The 20,772-nt window shown below is 37.1% G+C and overlaps 1 protein-coding gene across 1 annotated transcript; it reads right to left on the bottom strand.

Moving 5' to 3' along the window:
• Positions 1 to 10,151: 10,151 nt before the first annotated feature.
• Positions 10,152 to 20,716, bottom strand: mks1 (MKS transition zone complex subunit 1). The gene is made up of 18 exons (XM_079814001.1): positions 20,442 to 20,716; positions 19,965 to 20,092; positions 19,812 to 19,864; positions 19,571 to 19,726; positions 18,784 to 18,881; positions 18,556 to 18,684; positions 18,074 to 18,178; positions 17,873 to 17,981; positions 15,595 to 15,651; positions 15,434 to 15,476; positions 15,180 to 15,242; positions 14,874 to 14,944; positions 14,725 to 14,794; positions 14,476 to 14,583; positions 13,624 to 13,757; positions 13,466 to 13,548; positions 13,273 to 13,370; positions 10,152 to 10,469 (listed from the first exon to the last, which is right to left on the bottom strand). Exons 1-18 carry the CDS (start codon positions 20,516 to 20,518, stop codon positions 10,366 to 10,368), a joined length of 1,686 nt encoding a protein of 561 aa, XP_079670127.1. The 5' UTR covers positions 20,519 to 20,716; the 3' UTR covers positions 10,152 to 10,365.
• Positions 20,717 to 20,772: the final 56 nt, after the last annotated feature.

Below are 20,772 nucleotides of genomic sequence, written 5' to 3'. Positions count from 1 at the left end.
CCCAGAAGGGGGAAGGTCCGCGGGGACTGGCCCGGCAGAAGAGCTCCCATTGTAACCTTCAGATCTCCCTCAGTGTTAACCTCCGTGGGCCTGTGCTGTGCAGAGGAACTCGGCCGGGTAACAGCAGAGGGGACTTTACCCTTCTTGAGGAAGGAGAGTCACGATTGCAATGTCACCATGGTCATATTCTCGCAACAAGGACATAAATCATCCACGAATGCTGTCTCAGCATGCTCGTGGCCTAGACATGTGAGATTGTGATTGTGGCCGTCAGACGAGGTCAGGAAAGGACTGCACCCAGAAGCACATGGATGGAAGGCATCTTTAAAAAGCATGCTGCCCGTGCTTGCTCTTTTAGGGAAATCGCTGCACTTAACTGAGCACTCGTGCTTAGATGACGAAACACAGCTGAATGCGGCGTAAAACTCTTCCAGCAAGACAGATCTCGTCTTTATAATTCTCTTTTGGTGATTGGAAGAGTGATCGCTGTCCACAACCACTCGGCTCCGAAGCAAAAATCTAATAAGTAGATGCATGCCGCCATCTTAAATATCTGTATGTATGTATGCAGTGGACAAAATGACAGACCCCAAAAGATTTCAACCCCTGTGGTCTGTGATATAGTAAAAAAACATTTTAACTTGAAAGTCTTTAAATACATACACCTAAGTAGACATGGACAACAAACAATACAGCAATTAACCACACATAGGACTCTCTGAAAAACAAACTGAACAATGAGAACACACTGTATTCACCAATATAAATCAACAAAAAGTAACCAAAAAAAGACAACACATTATAAAAAAAAGTTTCTAATTAAGTCCTTTTGACGAAGTTTGTAGTGTATATATAAAAAGCATCCCTTTGTAAAAGTTATTTGTTGATGTCACCCCTTCTTCTTTGTATCTTAACTTGTTCAGTTCTTCTTTGGCAATCCATGTTTTTAAACTGTTGTGTTTTTCATATAAGCCATACCACATGGGGCACTTGATCATATAAATAACATAAACTGTTAATAAACTGAAATAGCTCCATTAATTTTCCATTGTTGTCAAATGCAAATGACTAAAGAAATGGCTCTTCGTTGTAAAGGTACACTGTAGCCTACAGGTAAAAATAGGCTGTCCAAAATGATTTGGATGTTGGCCAGCCTAATTATTATAGACTCTTCTCAGATGTTTCTTACTTATATCCCTATTATCATAGAATTATGATATCCCTTTATAATCATAGCTATCGTTTTCGCCATAGGTGTGAATGGGCCTTAACATCATGGTGACAAATTTTGCATAATAAGCTCCTCTTAAATTTTCTTAAATAAGCGACAAAAAAAAGAAAAATCTGTTATTGTCACAGAAATTACACACTTTACCTTTAAAGGCAAAGGTTTAGGGACTTGTGAATCACTGCATCTTGTGCTTTCATGTGACTTCCCCCTTCTGGGTGGTGCAAGATGCCAGGTCGTCCCTATGGACGGAGCAGGACTATAACTTGTGCTCTGTCGGCAGATCATTGAGAGCAGGGACAGAGATGGTACACAAGGTCAGCTGGTAATCAGCAGACAGAGCAGCAGGCCTCTCTAATGAAGATGCCTGGCATGGCTGACAAGCTAAAGCACAAGCAGAAGGGTTGAATGAAAGAGAGTCATATGCTAATAGATGTCACTGTGATGACAGGATTAGGCCAAGCTGTGCCAGGCATGTCGCCTCCATGCCAGCCACCAGGAATTCCATCTCATCTGCTTTGAATTTTTAGCTATCTTTATAACAGATTTCTGTCATTTCTGAACCATAAGTGACACATCACAGAAGTTTAAAAGATGACTAGATTTAAAAAAAAAAAAAAAAAATGTGCGTACTTGTGTACAATGAGTGTTGTGGGTAGTTGCCAAAGTCAAGGTACAGTCACGTTTCCTGTTGTTCAGCGATTTTGTGAAAATCCAGTAATTATATCCAGTAATTTCAGCAGGAATCCACAAGATGGAGCATTGAGTATTAATGTGAAACATTTTCCTTTATGCAGAATTCGCAATTAATTGACATTGGTTGCGAAAATTCGCCTTGTTGACCAATAGAACGCTGCTTGGATAAATAGTGACTTCTATGTGAGCTGTGCTTCATACTACACTATTGACAATAGACAATGAACCAAATAATCAAACTCTAATCTAAATTAAAATAATAAAGTAAAAAAAAACATAAAGTTATGCTATTGGACAAAGTGGGCCTTCGAGTCAAAAATGCTGAGAACCACTAGACTGGGTAAACCCAGCCTGATCTCCTGGCGATTTGATTTCGCCCTGCAGTTCAGGCTGGAAACCTGTACATTCATTTCTACTGCTTCTGTCACACTTTTGCAGAAACCAATCACAGACTGGCTTATCCACCTGGCGCGCTATTGGCGGGTTTAACACGATGACGGATAGAGAAGCGATGGGTTGTTGCCCGTTGATCACACCTCTTGTGGTCTGATTGGTTGAAGGACTATCCAATTGCATAAAGAGTAATTTGAATTATGCTCGTTTATCACGCCTCTTGTGGTCTGATTGGTTTAAGGACTATCCAATTGAGTATAGAGTCATTTGAATTATGCTCGTCGCCTCTTGTGCAGAAGAAAATACATAGCAGACTCCCCAGACCAATGTTCAATCTTCAGTTGAGCTTGGTCTGGTGATAGCCAGACAAGAGAACCACTTTATATTTCAGGTTCAAGCTCAAATGACAACATTGTGGCATAATGTTGATCACAAATAACTCTGTTGAGGCACTTAAAGTGGAAGTTGGGGCCAAATCTGAAGTATATAAAATGTGAAGTATATAATTTATAAAAGCATTTGCATGCATTTGAAAGACTGTGAAAACTTGCATAACTCCAGATTGTCTGGTGAAAGACAATTACTCACTGAGAGGACACTTTTCGCAGACGACGTCCCACTGAGTGAATCAACTGGGATTGGCCTTAATTTGCATGTATTTACCTTGCCCTGAATTTCCCCCATCTTATTCCACTTCATGCTGAGATATCACTTAGAATTCACTCAAAATCTGTATGATTTAAATGTCAATTCCCACTATACAGTATTATATGTGTTTGATATCGTTTGAAATATCTCAGTGCGACTGGTACAAAAATCTCATCCCCACAGAAGTATACAAGAAGGCAATAAGAGTTTTTAGAGCTTAAAGATATTTTGCATATTATGATGGATGTGGCTTTTGGAGCCATTTGGTCTATTCTTTCAATCCAGGCAAATGGGAGATCAATTCAATTTAAATTCCCTTTGTTATTAGATGTTTCCATTTGAAAGAGGTTTTGGTCTGGTCTGACTTACATGCGTGCCTTGACATGCGTTACATAATATTCAGAAGTCAGGTATCAATATCTTATTCTTTGCTACAGAGTATTTGATGTTGTGTACGGATTATCTTTTAATTGATTATGTAATTGGCATTATACATTTACCTGACTGTTAATTATTGTTACATTTTTGATCCTTTCTGAATTACTCTGTAATTATTAACTATCTCCAGTACGGAACGGTATAATTGCAACAAAAGGTTAAAACAGAATGATTAAATGTGTGACTAACTATTAAATATAAATGACCAAACAACCAATTGGCATTCTATCCTAAATTTGAAATTATGATAAATGGAGTCAGATAAATAATATTATAATCAAATCCATTTTGCCCAGCTGAAAAACACAGAACGCGCAGCGACCTTCAACCGCAGATCGTTACCGTCCTTGGAACGAGATTTTAGCGGGCCTTACACATTCTTCTGTTATAATGTATTTTATTTGAGCTGTTGTTTGAGTGTGTGTGTGTGTGTGTGTGTGTGTGTGTGGGGTGGGGGGTGTTAGCTTATTATGAGTAACCTTAGATGACAGACTCTGCGGCACTATTTAAAGAGCCCATCAGCAACTCGCCTGCCATGTACTGGGTGCAGTGCCTGCTACAATTTCATTAGCGCCAACTGAACAATGCACAGCATGCTCTCTCTACCCCTATAGCTGTTCACTCATACAAATGAAACCTTTGCTTTTCTCTCATTTATCTGTAACTAAACCTCTGTATTTATTTTGAAAATATTCAAAATAAAATTAAAGCCTTAATATTTCTGTCAGCACATATTTCATCTTGTAATTAAACTTTTTAATCATAGGGTATAGTTCACCCAAAAATGAACATTTGTTCATCGTTTACTCCAAATCTGTATGACTTTCTTTCTTCTGCAGAACACAAAGAAAGATATTTTGAATTTGAAGAATAACAAACCAATTTTGGTCACTGTTGACTTCAGACATTACTCGAAACATCTTTTGTGCTCCACAGAAGAAATCATGTCACACAGGTGATGAATAAGTGCCTCAACAGAGTTAAAATGTAGAATTTTCACTTTTGGGTGAATTAACCTTCTAACCGTAACCTTAAGTCTTCTCTAAAGGGACAGTTCACCCAAAATATATATATATATATTTTTCATCATTTGCATACTATGTTGTCATTCTAAATCCATCAAGCACAAACAAGCAGATATTTAGCATAATGTTTTGGCTGCTCTTTTTTTGTACAAAGAAAGTGAATTGTGACGAGGCTGTCCAAGTCCCAGAATATGTCTCTCTACTTTACATCTGCCAAAAGAGAAAAGGTGGAATGGCTTTGCCAAATTTAAAACTGTACTTTCAAGCTGCACAACTACGACCTTTGTGCCTTTGGTGTGATAACTGTTATATTGCACGATGGAAAGATATTGAGACTTTTGTACCAGGTTATAATGTTCAAACCCTGTTGGGGGAGGAAGGCCTATGACACTTTAAGGAAGGGTCTGAATCCTATAGTTAATTTTTCTCTTGAGATATGGTTCTCTTTGATTAAACAATTGAAACTTAAAAATGATCAAAGAATACTTAAATGGATCGCACTGGACAATAGTTTTAAGCCGGGTATTTATGACAGGACTTTTAAGGATTGGATGAATAGGGGACTGACAGCTTTCTGTATAGCTACTAAAAATAACAAGATGAAGAGTTTTCAGGAGCTAAAGGATAGTTTCGATCTAAATAACCATGCCCTTTTCAGATACTTACAATTGAGAGATTACTACTGCAAAGAAATTAAGGGGACTTCTTCTGACGTGGTAAACCCTCTTATTGAAATAATTTGTCACGCTTATCAACAAAAGACTAATAAGATTGTGTCTAAACTCTATCGGAGTTTGATGGAGAACTTGAAAAACACTACACTCTATGTAAAAACAAAATGGGAGTCTGAATTAAAGATTGTCCTCGCAGAGGAGGAATGGTACCAAACATGCCGTCTACTCCAGACCTCCACCAAATCCTAACAGTGGAGAGAATTTAATTGGAAGTGTTTTATAAGGTTTTTCATCACTCCTTATTTGAAGAGTAAACAACTTGGGATACCTCAAGACTGTTGGAGGGACTGTGGTAGTAGGGACGCAAACCATGCTCACATCTTCTGGACATGTCCTAAAATTCAACCATTTTGGACTATTGTTAACAATACATTACAGAAGGTAATGGGATACAGGATCCCAAAGGATTGTAAAGTTTTGCTTCTTGGAAACATCACAGAAAGTGTGCGGAAGGAGGATCTTTACTCATCCAAGATTTTGTTATCTGCTGCCCGAAAGGCTATTACTAGACTTTGACTCAAATCGAACATCCCAGATCAACAGCAATGGACAAATATAATTCAAAAGATTTTCATAATGGAAAAATTAACCTACACTATAAGGTTAAGAGAATCATCATTTAAGGAAAAATTGAGAAAATGGACCCATTTTCTTGCCCTAGAGACTGCATAACTGTTCCTCATTATATAACTACATTGTGTGTTGAGTCTGTGAGATTCTACAGATTGGGTTCTGGTAATTTTGCACAAAAGATGAAAGAAGTAATGCATATGTATGGTTTATTATTCAGTGTTTCCGAAGATCATAATTTGACTTATTTTTTGTTTCAATTGTACTAGATACCTCCTCCTAGGCCTCAGTTGATTTGGTTCAATGTAGGATATATTTTTTTTGTAATTATTTTATTTTGTTGTTATTATAAAACTCCAATAAAGATGCAAGTTATAAAAAAAAAAATATGAAAATTGGCCCATGATTTACTCACCCTCAAGTCATCCTAGGTGTAAGGCTATATGACATTCTTCTTTCAGACGAATACAATTATATTAAAAATGTCCTGGCTAATCCAAGCATTGTAATAGCAGTGAATGGCAGCCCAAAATTTGAAGCCCAAAAAAGTGGATCCATCCATTATAAAAGTAATCCATACGACACCAGGGCCCGGTTTTTCAAAAGTAATCCACTAGGATTTTGGATAACGGATTGGATCAAATCTTGAAAATATGTTTTTCAAAAGAAAAAACTGATTACATAATCGGATTAGATCACGTAATCCAATCTTGGTTTTGATCCGGATCAAACCTTTAGTTTGGGTTTTTCAGAACTTTTTTGTAGGATTTGGATCACTTTGATCCAAAAAATCTGGATTACACTGATCCCATCAGAAGGGTGGATTCAGCGTGGATTTCATGCCCAAAATGTAATGAAAACTTCAAAAATGTATCAAATAATACTATATTTGGATCATGCAGTATCTTACAAGTTTTATTCTGTCACTAATTGATATATATATATTCATTACAATCGAAAATATTTTTGTTTTTAGAATATTTATTAGTGATGCATGAAATGATTACAGAATAACCCAAAAAATGCAAAGAATGGCAATCACTGATTTTTGAAATCCAAAACAAATCCAAATCAGAAATAGTGTCTACTATTGCGTTGCGTCCCTTGTTGCACGTCCTGTTTGCTTGGTTGGTTAGGGTCTCCAAGGGGCTAAGGTGCATCATTGTCAGCACAGAGAGGGACATTGCGCTTAGTAGCGATGTTGTGCAGGACAATACAGGCAAGGGTTTTTCTTGTTTTTAGTTTTTTTTAAATGGGAGTGTTTTCATTTCAAATAAAAATAAACTTATATTGACCCCACACTGGCTATTCTACTTGTTGCTCTTTACATATCTATAGTTCTACATTGTGATTTCCTATCCTGTTTGAGCACTGGTTATCCAGATTTGGTGATCCTAAAAAGTTCCTATCCGGATCAGATTGATCCAATCCGATGTTGCTTTAAAAAACTGGCTCCAAAAGTAAGATGGATTACGTGATCACGGATCGCAAAAAAAAGGATTACTAAATCCGGATCAATTTTATCCGGATTAAACTTTCTTACACAAACCCATCGATTCATTTCAGAAGGCCTTTATTAATCCCCCGGAGCCATGTGGAGTATACTTTTATAATGGATGGATACACTTTTTTGGGCTGCCATTCACTGCCATTATAATCCTTGGATTAGCCAGGACATTTTTTTTTATATAATTGTATTCGTCTGAAAGAAGAAAGTCATATACACCTAGGATGGCTTGAGTGTGAGTAAATCGTGGGGTAGTTTTCATCTTTGAGTGAACTATTCCTTTAAGTAATACAATAACTGTGTGAGGAAAAGACCAAAATTGAAAATAACTGAACATATTCCTGTCTGCCACAGCTTCCAAATCTCACTCAAATGTACTGCACACTATTTGTCATCAGTAACAAGACTAAACAAGAGCCAATGAGTAACAACATCAGAAAAACATACAGGTTTGGAAGAGTCACATCTTATTTACATTTGTTCAAAGCAAGGATAATTTTTTCAGAAGACTTTTTCAGAAAAATTCTTCATGGAACCGTACACCCTGACAAAGATCCATTTGAGGACCTTATGAAAATGGAGAACACTTCACACAGCAGCATGCTACCCAAAGAGTCTGCACACTTCGCTTCTCTTTCCACAGGGACAGGTGGTCTAAGGGACAGTGAGCTCTGTTTAATCCAAGTGCCTGCTTCAAGGGCTGTGAACACAGGAGTGCTGATAACTGACATTATGTTCTGCCTATATCCTTCCAAATCAGATGAAGGCCATGTGATCATGCGTGTCAGTGCTGGGTAACTGATTACCAGTGTTGGGGGTAACGCATTACAAGTAACTTGAGTTACGTAATCAGATTACTTTTTTCAAATAACTTAAAGTAAAGCATTACTTTTACATTTACAACAAAATATATGTTACTTTTTCAAATAAGTAAGGCAAGTTACTTTTTGTTCCCACTTATTGACTGACAGCTCTCATGTCCCAATGTTGAGAAAAATCATGAGTAAGTGCAGAGGCGTTGTGCATGACCATGATGGTTATTGTAGTTCTAGACTAAATATGAGCATGCAGTTACTCATCACACTTAAACTAAAAAAGATTCAGTATTCCTTAAAAGGAATAAAATCAGTGAAATGCAAAATCAGAATACTACGCAAACCTCCAATAATGAAATAGGTTAAATAAAACAAATATCTGTATGCATTTAATCTTACATTTTTATGCATTTAATTTCACTTTATTGACCAATGTACTTGCTTCTGACCTTCAATGATTCAGTTATAGGCCTACCATAAGCAAGCATTTATTTAGATTTGTTAAACTTTCTTCTGCAATCCAGTTAAATTTTGGTGTGAAAGGGCCTTTAGATTTGCCCAAAAACGTTATTTTTGTTATTAAAAACAAACCAACAAACAAACAAGCCCAGCCCAGGTGATACAAAGCATTATGTATTACTTTTCTTAATAAGTAACTAAGTAACGCAATATTGAAAGTACTTTTACTTTTTCACTTTTTTACAAGATTACTTTTTTACGTAATTACATTACTTTTCAAAGTAACTTTCCCCAACACTGCCGATTACATGTAATCTTGATTGCGCAATCAGATTCCAAAAATTCAGTACCTGTTATTAAATTATATAACGTTTTAAAATACTCGTAATCAGTCTACTTTTTTTCTATTGATTACATGATTTCATGTTATTCTCACAATGCATTGATTCTCCCGACTTCTTTTTTATCTTTTAAATTTTAAAGCCTACTGCTTATACATTCAAAAGGTCTCCCAGATTTGTGGAATTGCACACAGACTAGCCACTGGTCACACAGCACTGGATCAGAGTGTTTCCTCAAAATTGCAACATTGTATATTTAATAAACTCCTAACAAATGAATTATTTGAATTATCACTTAGTGAGTCATTTAACCATGAATTAATGTCCTTGGAAGGCTTTTGCCTTTCAAACACATTAAATGTACACATTTATGTAATTTCATTTTTACATGTGATGCAGGGATTCCCCAACTTTTTTGTCAGCTGAACCTTTGACAAAATAAACTGTATTTACTTGTACCAACTGAGATTTTAAGTTGCTGGTTAATGGTCACATGACATGCAGGTAAACAAATACAATCTTTCATCTTTTTTTTTTTAATACATATAATTTATTAACAAAAAATATTATTTAATTTCTTAGATTTACATTAAACTCATGAACCCCATCCCTGACATAATGTACTATTTAATGCACTTTATGTTGTTGATAACAAAGAATGGAAGATATTTTCTCTCTTAGTATATTTATATCAATATAGTACAAGATTATACTGTTAAAATAAATGTGATAAACGAGTTATAAAAGTAATCTAATAGTAATCAGACTGTATTACCTTAAATGTGTAACGTAATGGGTTACATTACTAACTTTGTCATGTAATTTGGCAGCACAGAGTCTGAAAATCTGCAGAGAGCTAAGTAACTATATTTCCCATGAATCAAATGACTGACCTAGCATGTTTTGATGTGTGGCTTGTTTATAGATTAGATGGTGCCCTCTGCTGTTCATTCATGTGCATGTACAGTGGCCCCACTGGCTGCATTAGAAAACTTAGTGACATCTGCAAATAAACGATGCTTGAGCTTCTCTCAGAACTGAGCCTTTTGTGCAGCAACTTTTAACCAACTCTTTCAAACCCATGAGTGGACGTGTAATTTCCACTCATTGTTTTCATACTAACTTTGAACGTGATCCACTAATGTCTGACAAAACTGATGTCTAAATAAGTTTATCCCCTACATTTTAAAAGTAGATAATAGCATGTATGAAATGTTAGCACATACACACCTTTCGGTTTGTGAAATATTATAACACATAATATATGAATTCCCTTGAAATATCCTCACTCTTGATAAGTTAACTAAGCAATCCAGTTTAATATGTACAATAACCATATCTTTATTAAGCAAATCCTTCCCAGAAATAGTGAGGATTGACATGCATAATACATTCTTATTACATGACACAACTGAAAAAAATAGATTTCAAACAATACAAAAATGTACTATTCACATATAAACACAAATGCTATGAACAGCATTATTATATACGTTCAAGGTGAAATGTTTCTATGCAGAAGACTCTGAGTTTAATTGTGTTGAGGTGTTGATGAGATCTCTGGGTAAAGTCTCTCTTGCCTCCTGCATGCGCTTATGGGCCCTCTGAAACGCTTCTGAAATCACAAACACACATCGGATTAGAAAATAAATATATCCTGGAAATTATGATATATTGTCATTCTGTACTTTACATTTTCTGAAGTCTGCACAACAAAGCAAGGGTATTGTGGGTGGTTCGTGGGGCATTGCTGGATGGTTGCTTTACTGGCCTAAATCAAAAGAGCCCACCAAGGCACTAAGATATTCTGGTTTACAGCTATTGTATGTTTCGGGTTCTCCCCTAATGTACGTCTAAAGTTTTGGTCTCATTCACTGTTGCACAGCTAATTTTTGCGAGCAAAATTCAGTCATTCCAATAGGATCTTGCACAATTTCTTTAATTTTCCAGTTGGTCACGTAAATTTCCCCACGCTGATCAATAGAAAGCTGCTTAGTTTGAAAGTGACTTCTGTGTGAACAATGTCTCTACGCTATTGACGCTATGGACATTCTTTTGCCCGCAAAATGCCGCAACAATTTCACTAATTTTCACAAATCTTGAAAATGTGTTGTGTTGCATTAGAATCATGTAATATATACACACATTTCTATTTTGATTTTGCTCTTGATTAGTTTAACCGTTAAAGTACTAAATTTGAAGTAGACATTGGCTACCTATTAAGCCTTTTAGTACAGTAAAGTAAAAAAGAGATTTTTGTGCCATAAAATAATCCCCCATAACAAATATCAAACAATAATAATATATTTCATTTTAAGTGTTTTTTTAATTACTGTATATTAACTACATTGGCACAATCATAATAGATGAACCAGTTGATGGAAGTTACTAACAACAACATCCCTTAATGATTGCATATTTTTCATTTTGCTCTGGGTCGCATGAGGGGCTACAGAGGCCCTAAAGGGACATGGTGATGGGAGGAAAAATATGAGATGGGAGGAAAAAAGATTTTTAATGCTTTTGCAAAAAAACTGCATTCACAAAACTGTTGAGTTCTTTGCGGAAGTTGGGGAACACAAAACTTTTGCAAGAGAATGCAAAAGCATTCAAATATTTAATTTTCTCCCATTTAATTTTTTTTTTTTTATCACCTTAATAGCAGCCTACATTGTGAATGTAACCCCATTTGGAGCACTGGTGTTCCAAATTTAGTAATCTAAAAAAGTGTATATCTTGATCAGGGTGATCAAAACTTATTTTGCTTTAAAAAACGAGTAAGATTACCTGATCCTGGATAGCAAAACATGGGATTTCCAAATCTAGATCATTCTGATCCAGATTAAACTTTTGGAATGACAATATAATAAAATAATTAATTCCAGAATTTTTAAAGGCCCCCTGAAATCAAAATGGAAGTTTTTTAGCTTTTATTATGACTATGTTAGCCTTAAGGTTATGAATAAGCTGGTGTGTTCCAAAACAATGACACAATTCGCATCTAGGAGATATAAGCATTCAAAATTTAGTCTCTCACTGCCGTTAAAATGAATCACAGATTTTGATGACATCATCGCAGACTTCATCTTCTCATCACACTGTCCAATCAAATGGTCCCTAGAATCTGAAGCGCCCGCCCCCTACACTATAAATAGACGCTGAAGCTGTGGCTGAAATCGGTCAGCTGTTCACACAATTACTCTACATGGTGAATGGCACTATACATGCGATAGGAAATTATTCAGACAGTGTAAATATACTTTCAGTTGAGGCGAAAGAAGTCTGGTTTCATCACATTACTTTCACGCGCGCCGCCGCAGAGCACACACATAGGCCTACTCTAGACCAGAGCCGTTGACTAGAGACACGAGAGCGCAGCGCGGATCATATGCGCGAGTCCACGCATACAACAAAACATATCGGACCCATTTAAATTCTGCCCAGAATGCTGTATTTCAAAGCGATATGGAGGAGATTATGATGATAAACGGTTAGAGATTAGGAGGAAACTCTGGCTTTACCAAACAGAAAGGCTCTAGTCAAACTGTGGTATTTTCAAAAAAGGGGAGGAGCTGCTAACAGCTGGAGCCATTTCAGGGGAAATTACATCAACACACTGAATAATGCTGCGCGTTTCAAGGCACTTCATTGGGCCTTTAAGAACTGAATGTTCTTCTGAGTTCAAACTTTTTACGACCAATTATTTTACATGACTTTATAAGTCCTTTATGATAACAGGATAATTTTATCATTATTATTATAATTATTATTATTATTATTGACAAATACCAATTCCCGGCTATTTCTACCAATTCCCAGCTATTTCTATATATATAAATTCCTATTACTTTTTAATTTAGACTATTTTAATTTTAAGGCATCTTGTGGTCCCCTTGGAAATGCACCCGAGTGGGTCCTGGCCCCCTTGTTGAGAACCAGTCTAACACGGTGTCCACACACTGGATGCAACCATTTCAGATCCATTTGTCATTTGTATCAGAAGTAGCGTGAGGGCTTGAAATACATCTGAAATAGAACAGGGTATCATTTTACCATTAGGATTTTGTGTTGTGTTGCGTCGCATCCAAATGTAGACAGCATCACTGATTATAATGGGTTCTATTCACTTTTGTCACGGCACACCGCTCGCGTCTGGTGTAGACGCAGTGTAGGATTAACCAATCAGATTTATAATTTTCACTTGATAAAATGACTGAATCCTCAACAAAAGGCATGAATTGAGGTATCACTAATTCCTGTAGCATAAACTGGGTTGGACGAAATAAGTAAAATAATAAGGGGTTTGTTAAAATTCCTAACCCTAAATATGAACATTTACCTACCTTGCAATTACCTCAGCAAACAGCACTAATGAATAGAAATAAAGTCCTAACTGAAGTTATTTAGATTTGCCTTACCCAGAACATTATAGACAGAGCCCTGCTGACTGTGCCCTCCCAACTGATCCAGAACAGTCTGTCTCCTTTTCTTCAGGGAGCTGGCATCAATAAAAGCCCTGAATAAAGTACAACCAGCTCTTACAATCTCAAAGGGACAAAATAGTACTGCTGCAGTAACAAAATGCATGATTCACTGATTGTGTTGACCAACCTGGCATGCTGGATACAATTAAGAGTAAAGGTCACACTTCCAGTGGTTTGAGTGCGAAAGCCAAAGCGACTTAATCGCTCTCCCTAAAAATAGAAGCAAACTGAATGAATGGACATGCTAATACAAAACTTCACAGCACAAAATGTATAATGAGTCACCTTGAAAGTGCCAGGTACTCTGGCATAACTGATGTCCTCAAGTTCAGGTGCTCCGCCGATAAAAAAACGTCTTAGTTCAGCCACCGTGCCGGGCTGGAGGGGTCTCCATGTGCGGCAAGTCATTCTGTGACACCCTGAGAGCAAACAAAGACACTATTGAACAAGCTGATACAAATATACTTGTACAAAAATAATTGTACTACAGTTCATTTTATGTATATGTATATGATATCCAGAGCCCAATTAATGTTTAGTGTAATGTTTAGTTTAAAATGTTTAGTTATTACTGTTTTTATGTTGATTTTAATTGTATGTGATATTGTGAAATAATGCTTTTCGTTTTCTTATTATCAATATCTTTATAGAAAGTTAAATAGAACAGCATTTATTTGAATTAGAAATATTATAATGAATGGTTGTATGTTTGCCAGTGTGACCATGCCACCCATGTTTACTCCCAAAAGTTTAATGATTCTCAAATTCTGTTACAAATAGGGGCATTAGTATAGTACACTACAGTACTTCATTATCAGAAGAAATGTTTGTCTTACTTAGCTTTCATTTTGAATCTGCTTAAGATTTTACCAGGTAAATTAAACTACAGGTGGTCGGTAGTTTAATTAATTTTCCAAAAACAAAAAACAAAACAAAGAAAAAAGAAAAAGTGCATGTTTATGGTGCCAGTATGTCTCTCATATCAAAATTTTACTCCTAAACAAAATAATTGCTTTGTGAATTTGGGTATGCATCATTAAAATGAACAATTTGATCAAAATAACTATTATTTGATTAATTGAACATCACTATATTACACCATGCAATATTTCAAAACAAAAACTGTCCGACTCTTACCTGGCGTTGAGGGAATGACCAGGAATCCATAGCCCTCAGTTCTGTAGCGCTGCCAAAAATCCAGTGAGAGAACTTTGAAATACAGCACAGGCCACTGGGATAATGACCCTACACAGAACATCAGCACTTGTGTTTATTCACTGAAAGTGTATTGACAGTGGTGTTTCATTTTCACGTCAGATGGTTGTCTATGTAAATCATTTTTCCATTCTTCAGTTACAGATATTCTGAGGCAATCAAAGATCTCACCATCAGACTCATCTTCTTTATGGAAGAAGGTCTCAAAGCTGAATGGATAGGAGAAGAAGGCAACATCCTCCTATAAAACAGAGAACATGCTTACCCAGGTTCCATGAACACAGAGCCAGTTGATGGGGTCTACTAAAATGCCGGCTTACCTTTCCCATACTGCGTGTGCGACATGTCTGAGTCACACCAGACAGACACTGAACGGGAACACTGGACCAACCTGAAGAACATGGACCAGCCTCAACACCATGAATAACAGTGTCATACTAAAGTCATTTCATTGTTTTTTTTTTGTTTTTTCACAGTATAACTATCGTTTTATCCCTGTGCTTTCTTTAAAATAAGTGCCACTTGGTTAGATTTTGTCATCAAAAGCAATGTCATGTATACATTTATAAGTGTGGCTTAACTGTGTAAATAATATCTGCCACTGTGAGTGTATGAGATTGACTTACTGTTTGGTAAATCCAGGAAGAAGTGGATGTAAAGATTGTCAAACTCATAGCCTTGAGCAGAAACTAAAAAGAAAAATTGCTATAATATGATCCGAACAGTAACTTTTGAGACCCAGTTTGCACTAAAAATTAAAAATATATTGCAGACACTGTACAATTTAATAGGCATACAATGTACTGATGTAATATTGCTTTCCCCCCAGTAAATCTGGGCTAATTTTTTATGTATGATAAGGGATAAATGTTATACTCACCGATTTCTCCATTTACAATCAGGCGCAGTATTCCTGGAGGTGGCTAAAGGAAATTTTTGGAGAATCAGAATGAAGGGTTTACCTTATTTATTTGTATTATATTTTAATAAGTTTTTTAATATTATGACACTATGTATTTTGATAAGAATTGTAATACTTACCATCTCGAAGTCTTGGCCAACCAGGCTGTTGAGGTAATCTTTGTGACGTGTGTACAGCTAAAATAAAAAAAATAAAAAAATAAACGTGTGAATAATGAATTCACCAGACAAGGTTCAGCAATCCACCAATGAGCCTTGGGCCTGCCAATGAATTCCATAGTGCTCCAGGGATGCTGTAAGTGCAGTTTAAGATGCTTCGATGAACAGAGTCTGCTAAAAAGTAACCAAGAATGTCACACTGAGACTGTTCCAACTCCCAAAGCGAAGGGTGATCCTAACAGTCAAGATCCAAACTGTGTTATTTTAGTATCATTTATATACTGTTGTAGTATTTATTAATATTTTGAATTAGCTTTTATCTTCAGTTATTTTAACTTTAGTTTACGTTTTAGTAATTTTATTATTTTCTTTTATAGCTTTAGTACTTACACTTAAACCTATGTCCGTTAAGTTTCCACAGTTGCAACATTTCAAATTTTTTGTGTTTTTCATATAATATTAACATTTAATTTTCTTTAGCTCTATTTCAATTAACACTTTTTTTTTGTTACTTTTTTGCCTTATGACACCTTGTTTTAGTCAAAATCCAAGGCCAAAATATTGTTTATATATTTTATAAAAAATATCATATAAATATCCTTTGAAGATGTGGAAATCCCAAAAAGTTATTACATTTATCAGGCATAACATTATGTTGTGTTGGTCCCCCTTTTGTTGCCAAAACAGCCCTGAACCGTCAAGGGCATGGACTCCACAAGACCCCTGAAGTTGTGCTGTGGTATCTGGCACCAAGATGTTGGCAGCAGATCCTTTAAGTCCTGTAAGTTGTGAGGTGGTGCCTCCATGGATCAGACGTGTTTGTTCAGCACATCCCACAGATGCTCGATTGGATTGAAATCTGGGGAATTTGGAGGCCAAATCAACACCTCAAACTCGTTGTTGTGCTCCTCAAACCATTCCTGAATCATTTATGCTTTGTGGCAGGGTGCATTATCCTGCTGATACCCTGTACATGGTATGCAAAAATGCTTAGGTAGGTGTACGTGTCAGAGTAACATCCACATGGAAGGCAGGACCCAAGGTTTCACAGCAGAACATTGCCCAAATCATCTCACTGCCTCCGCCGGCTTGCCTTCTTCCCATAGTGCATCCTGCTGCCATGTGTTCCCCAGGTAAACGACGCACACGCACCCGGCCATCCACGTGATGTAAAACAAAATGTGATTCATCAGACCAGGCCACCTTCTTCCATTGCTCTGTGGTCCCGTTCTGATGCTCATGTGCCCACTGTTGACTCTTTCGGCGGTGGACAGGGGTCAGCCTGGGCACCCTGACTGGTCTGCGGCTATGCAGCCCCATACGCAACAAAATGTGATGCACTGTGTATTCTGACACCTTTCTATCAGAAGCAGCATTAACTTCTTGAGCAATTTGAGCCACAGTAGCTCGTCTGTTTGATCGGACCACACAGACCAGCCTTCGCTCCCCACGTGCATCAATGAGCCTTGGCCGCCCGCCTATGACCCTGTCGCCGGTTCACCACTGTTGCTTCCTTTGAGCACTTTTGATAGATACTGACCACTGCAGACTGGGAACACCCCACAAAAGCTGCAGTTTTGGAGATGCTCTCACCCAGTCGTCTAGCCATCACAATTTGGCCCTTGTCAAACTCGCTCAAATCCTTACGCTTGCCCATTTTTCCTGCTTCTAACACATCAACTTTGAAGACAAAATGTTCACTTGCTGCCTAATATATCCCGCCCACTAACAGGTGTCGTGATGAAGAGATCTTCAGTGTTATTCACTTCACCTGTCAGCGGTCATAATGTTATGCCTGATCTGTGTATATTCACTGCTGCAAAGTGTCAATAGAACAAAGTTAAATCTAATTTGTGACATTTTGTGAATCAACTATGAGACTGCATGTAGTGTGGGTGCATGACCGTTACCAGTAAATGCTAAGGAGGACCATTTGAAATCAGTCACTTGTGAGAGTTTCAGTTTGGATTCTGCCTTAGAGGCTAGGTGCCTATGTAGGTAACAGACAGCGTGACAGCTCTCTAGGGTTTGGAACAGAAGGCTAAAAGTTTAGACCAGGGTCCTGGAGGGCCACTGTCCTGCAGAGTTCAGCTCCAACTTGCCTCAACACACCTGCCTGGAAGTTTATAATATGCTTAGTAAGACCTCGGTTAGCTGCTTCAGATGTGTTTAATAGGGGTTGGAGCTAAACTCTGCAGGACAGTGGCCCTCCAGGAGCAGGATAAGCAATTGGCCATACATCTCTGTACATGCGCTGCTCTCTCTCTTTCTCCTCCGCATGAATGTCTGATGAGGCATTCTCCAGATACAGCCTCCACACCTCCCTCTTCTCCCCTTCTGTTTCCATCCTGGAGTGAAAGACAGTCAAATACACTTTGACTTTTTGTAATCACAATGAACTCATCCCCACATTATTCTTAAGAGAAATTGGTAGTCTTGCCTGTAGGCTCCTCTGTTGTTGTTAAAGTCTGGTTTAATTGTGATTACCCCATTACCGTCCGCTTTTATGGTGCATAATACATATTCATTCTCTTTCAGGCCCAACCTATAAAACACAGTCAGCTCAGTCAGTTGATAGATCAGATCTCATTCTCTCGTGAACTGGACACCATTGTCTGTTTATTTCACATTACTTTAAAGGAGTCATATTATAAAATTCTAATTCTTGAACTTAAGAGTGAAATAAATGAGTTTTTCCTGTAACTTTTCTGAAGATTATTTGCATAGAAGTCTTAAAGGTGCAGCAGAAAAATTGGTTCGCTGGAGGAAAATGGTGATATTAAACTACATAATACATTTTTGGATGTAAAATACCTTGAATAACATTATAAGTGGACCTCAAGTGAAATGAATTATAATAAAATGTATGATATGACTCTTTTAAGTGGCTATTTAAGAGTATCATTGTCTTCATTGACTTACTTCCCTGAAGGCCCAAGATCTCCCATGATGTACATGGTCTGCACTGGTGTGTTGATGATGTGGCTGTTCTTTATGAACTCCTCTGTAGGCTCCCATGTGATCAAACGTGACTTGGGAACATTAGACTCTCTAAATTATGTAAAATAAAAACAAAAATGTACAGGTAAATCTCCTAAACTTCCAAAATATGATACATGTTTTACAGAAACTGCTTATAGGTACACTTACACAGGACGTCTCTCTTGTCTCCTGTGTCTAACATTGGCCATGCGTTCTGCTAAGAAGGTTGGCATTGACTGAGAAGGGGTCAGCAGACTTTGAGCTTGCTGCCAATAAAATCACAACTTCAGAAAACTGTAAAAAATATGTAGTCTATATATCTACTGGTGAATCTCACCAAATGTCAAAATCATGCCTGGGTCATATTTCACCTCAAAAATGTATTTATTAATTGAGACTATTGTGACCTATATCCAAGTGAAATGTAGGGTGGGACAGAAAAAAAGAGATGATGTCATGGCAAGAGGAAGGGGAAGTTATTTTGATTAAGTAAAATAAAGGTAAAATATGTTACATGTACTTCCCACAGTAATAATAACAGTAAATTATGCATGCAACTAACCCTCATCCAAACCCTAATCCTACAAGTTCATGTAGTTATTCAATATTACTCAGTACTTAAATATATAATTACACTGTAACAATGACACCTTAAGATAAAGTGTAACCAAGGGTTGCACTTTATTTTACAGTACGTGTACTTACAGTGTTCTTTTCTAAGAAAGCACTGGGTAATATAAGGAACTACATGGGTTAAGGTTAGGTTCAGGGTTAGTACACTGTCATTACCTAGTTATTGTAATTATATACAATAAATACACAGTATGTACATGCGGAACAGGGCTGTAAAATAAAGAGCTATCAACATTTCTATTTTTTTTGTGGTGAAATATAACCTACAAATGTTTTTTTTTTTTAGGTTTGAAAAAAGAAAATAAAACAAAAGTCAACCAACCTCTTCCCATTTGGAAAAGCGATCAAAGTCTGTGTAGGTGAAAATGCGCTGGTTTTGCCTTCTTTTGGATCTTTCAATTGCCGTGATATCTGTGTGATACTGACGCTCCAGTGGTGTTTGACAGTTTGACTCTGTTTGGTAAAGGTCCACTTCATACTGCATAATATGAATAACAAGCAGAACTCATCAGATACACCCTTGAAAAGTAGCACACAACTTTGCCCTCACACCCGTCGCCTACCTGACTGAAGAACTTCTCTTGCCAACCAACCACCAGTTCCTCCTCATCAGTGGCTGTGTTAGAATGAGAGAGAGAAAAGTATTATCCACAACAATATACCAGGTAATCGTTGTGACTACTTTTAACAGGTTTATATCCGTGTCTTTCACATACTGGAGGCAGATTGTGTCTGAGAGCTGAAGGTGTCCAGCTCTATAACTCCTCTTTCCTGCTGAGAAATAATTTGCTGATGGAGTTGTTGAGACAGAGCAGCAGTCGAAGTCACACGCTGTATACGCACTCTAAAAAGTAACAAAAAGTACTATGGTAATACCATGTTTTTTGGGCATAATACAACGGTATTGTTTTTGTGACTTGGAGTGCAACGTAAAAACACAGGTAAGCTACTTAATTAGTGGTATGTAAACAATTTAGCAATAATTTAGAATCATAGTAAAGAGATTTTGGTAGTTTTGTGGTGCAGTATACCCATGGTACTTCGATATACATTACAATGGAACTGAAATTCGTTTACCATGGTATTTACATGGTACTACAAGGTAATTCCAGGAAAAGCACGCTACTGCCATGCACAAAAGACATTATAATGTATTTAATACTGGGTATACTTTTGTTATAGACGTGACTTACCGCATTCGTAAGTTTTTTACTGCATCCCGGGAACGGTAAACTGATTCCCCGGTGTCAGTGCACCAGCCTTCGGCCATATCTGACACTCAGCCTCAAAATATAAAATTCTTAAGCTTTAGAGTACCATTTACATCGGTTACTATAAAAAAAACATACACGCCAAGCATAGAAAAGTTGAGAAGTTGTTAACTGGTTTATTTATAATAATACTCGGGGTAGGAAGTTAATACTACACTGTAAGAGCGTCTCGTTGCATGGTAACACAAACGGAAGCCGGAAGACAATTGTGCGCATGCTCGGTATGGAATGGATATAAATACGCTAGTCACAC

The sequence above is a fragment of the Gobio gobio genome (genome assembly GCF_949357685.1).
Source record: "Gobio gobio genome assembly, chromosome: 4".
Taxonomy (NCBI): domain Eukaryota; kingdom Metazoa; phylum Chordata; class Actinopteri; order Cypriniformes; family Gobionidae; genus Gobio; species Gobio gobio.
This window is presented reverse-complemented; position numbering and strand designations above follow the sequence as displayed.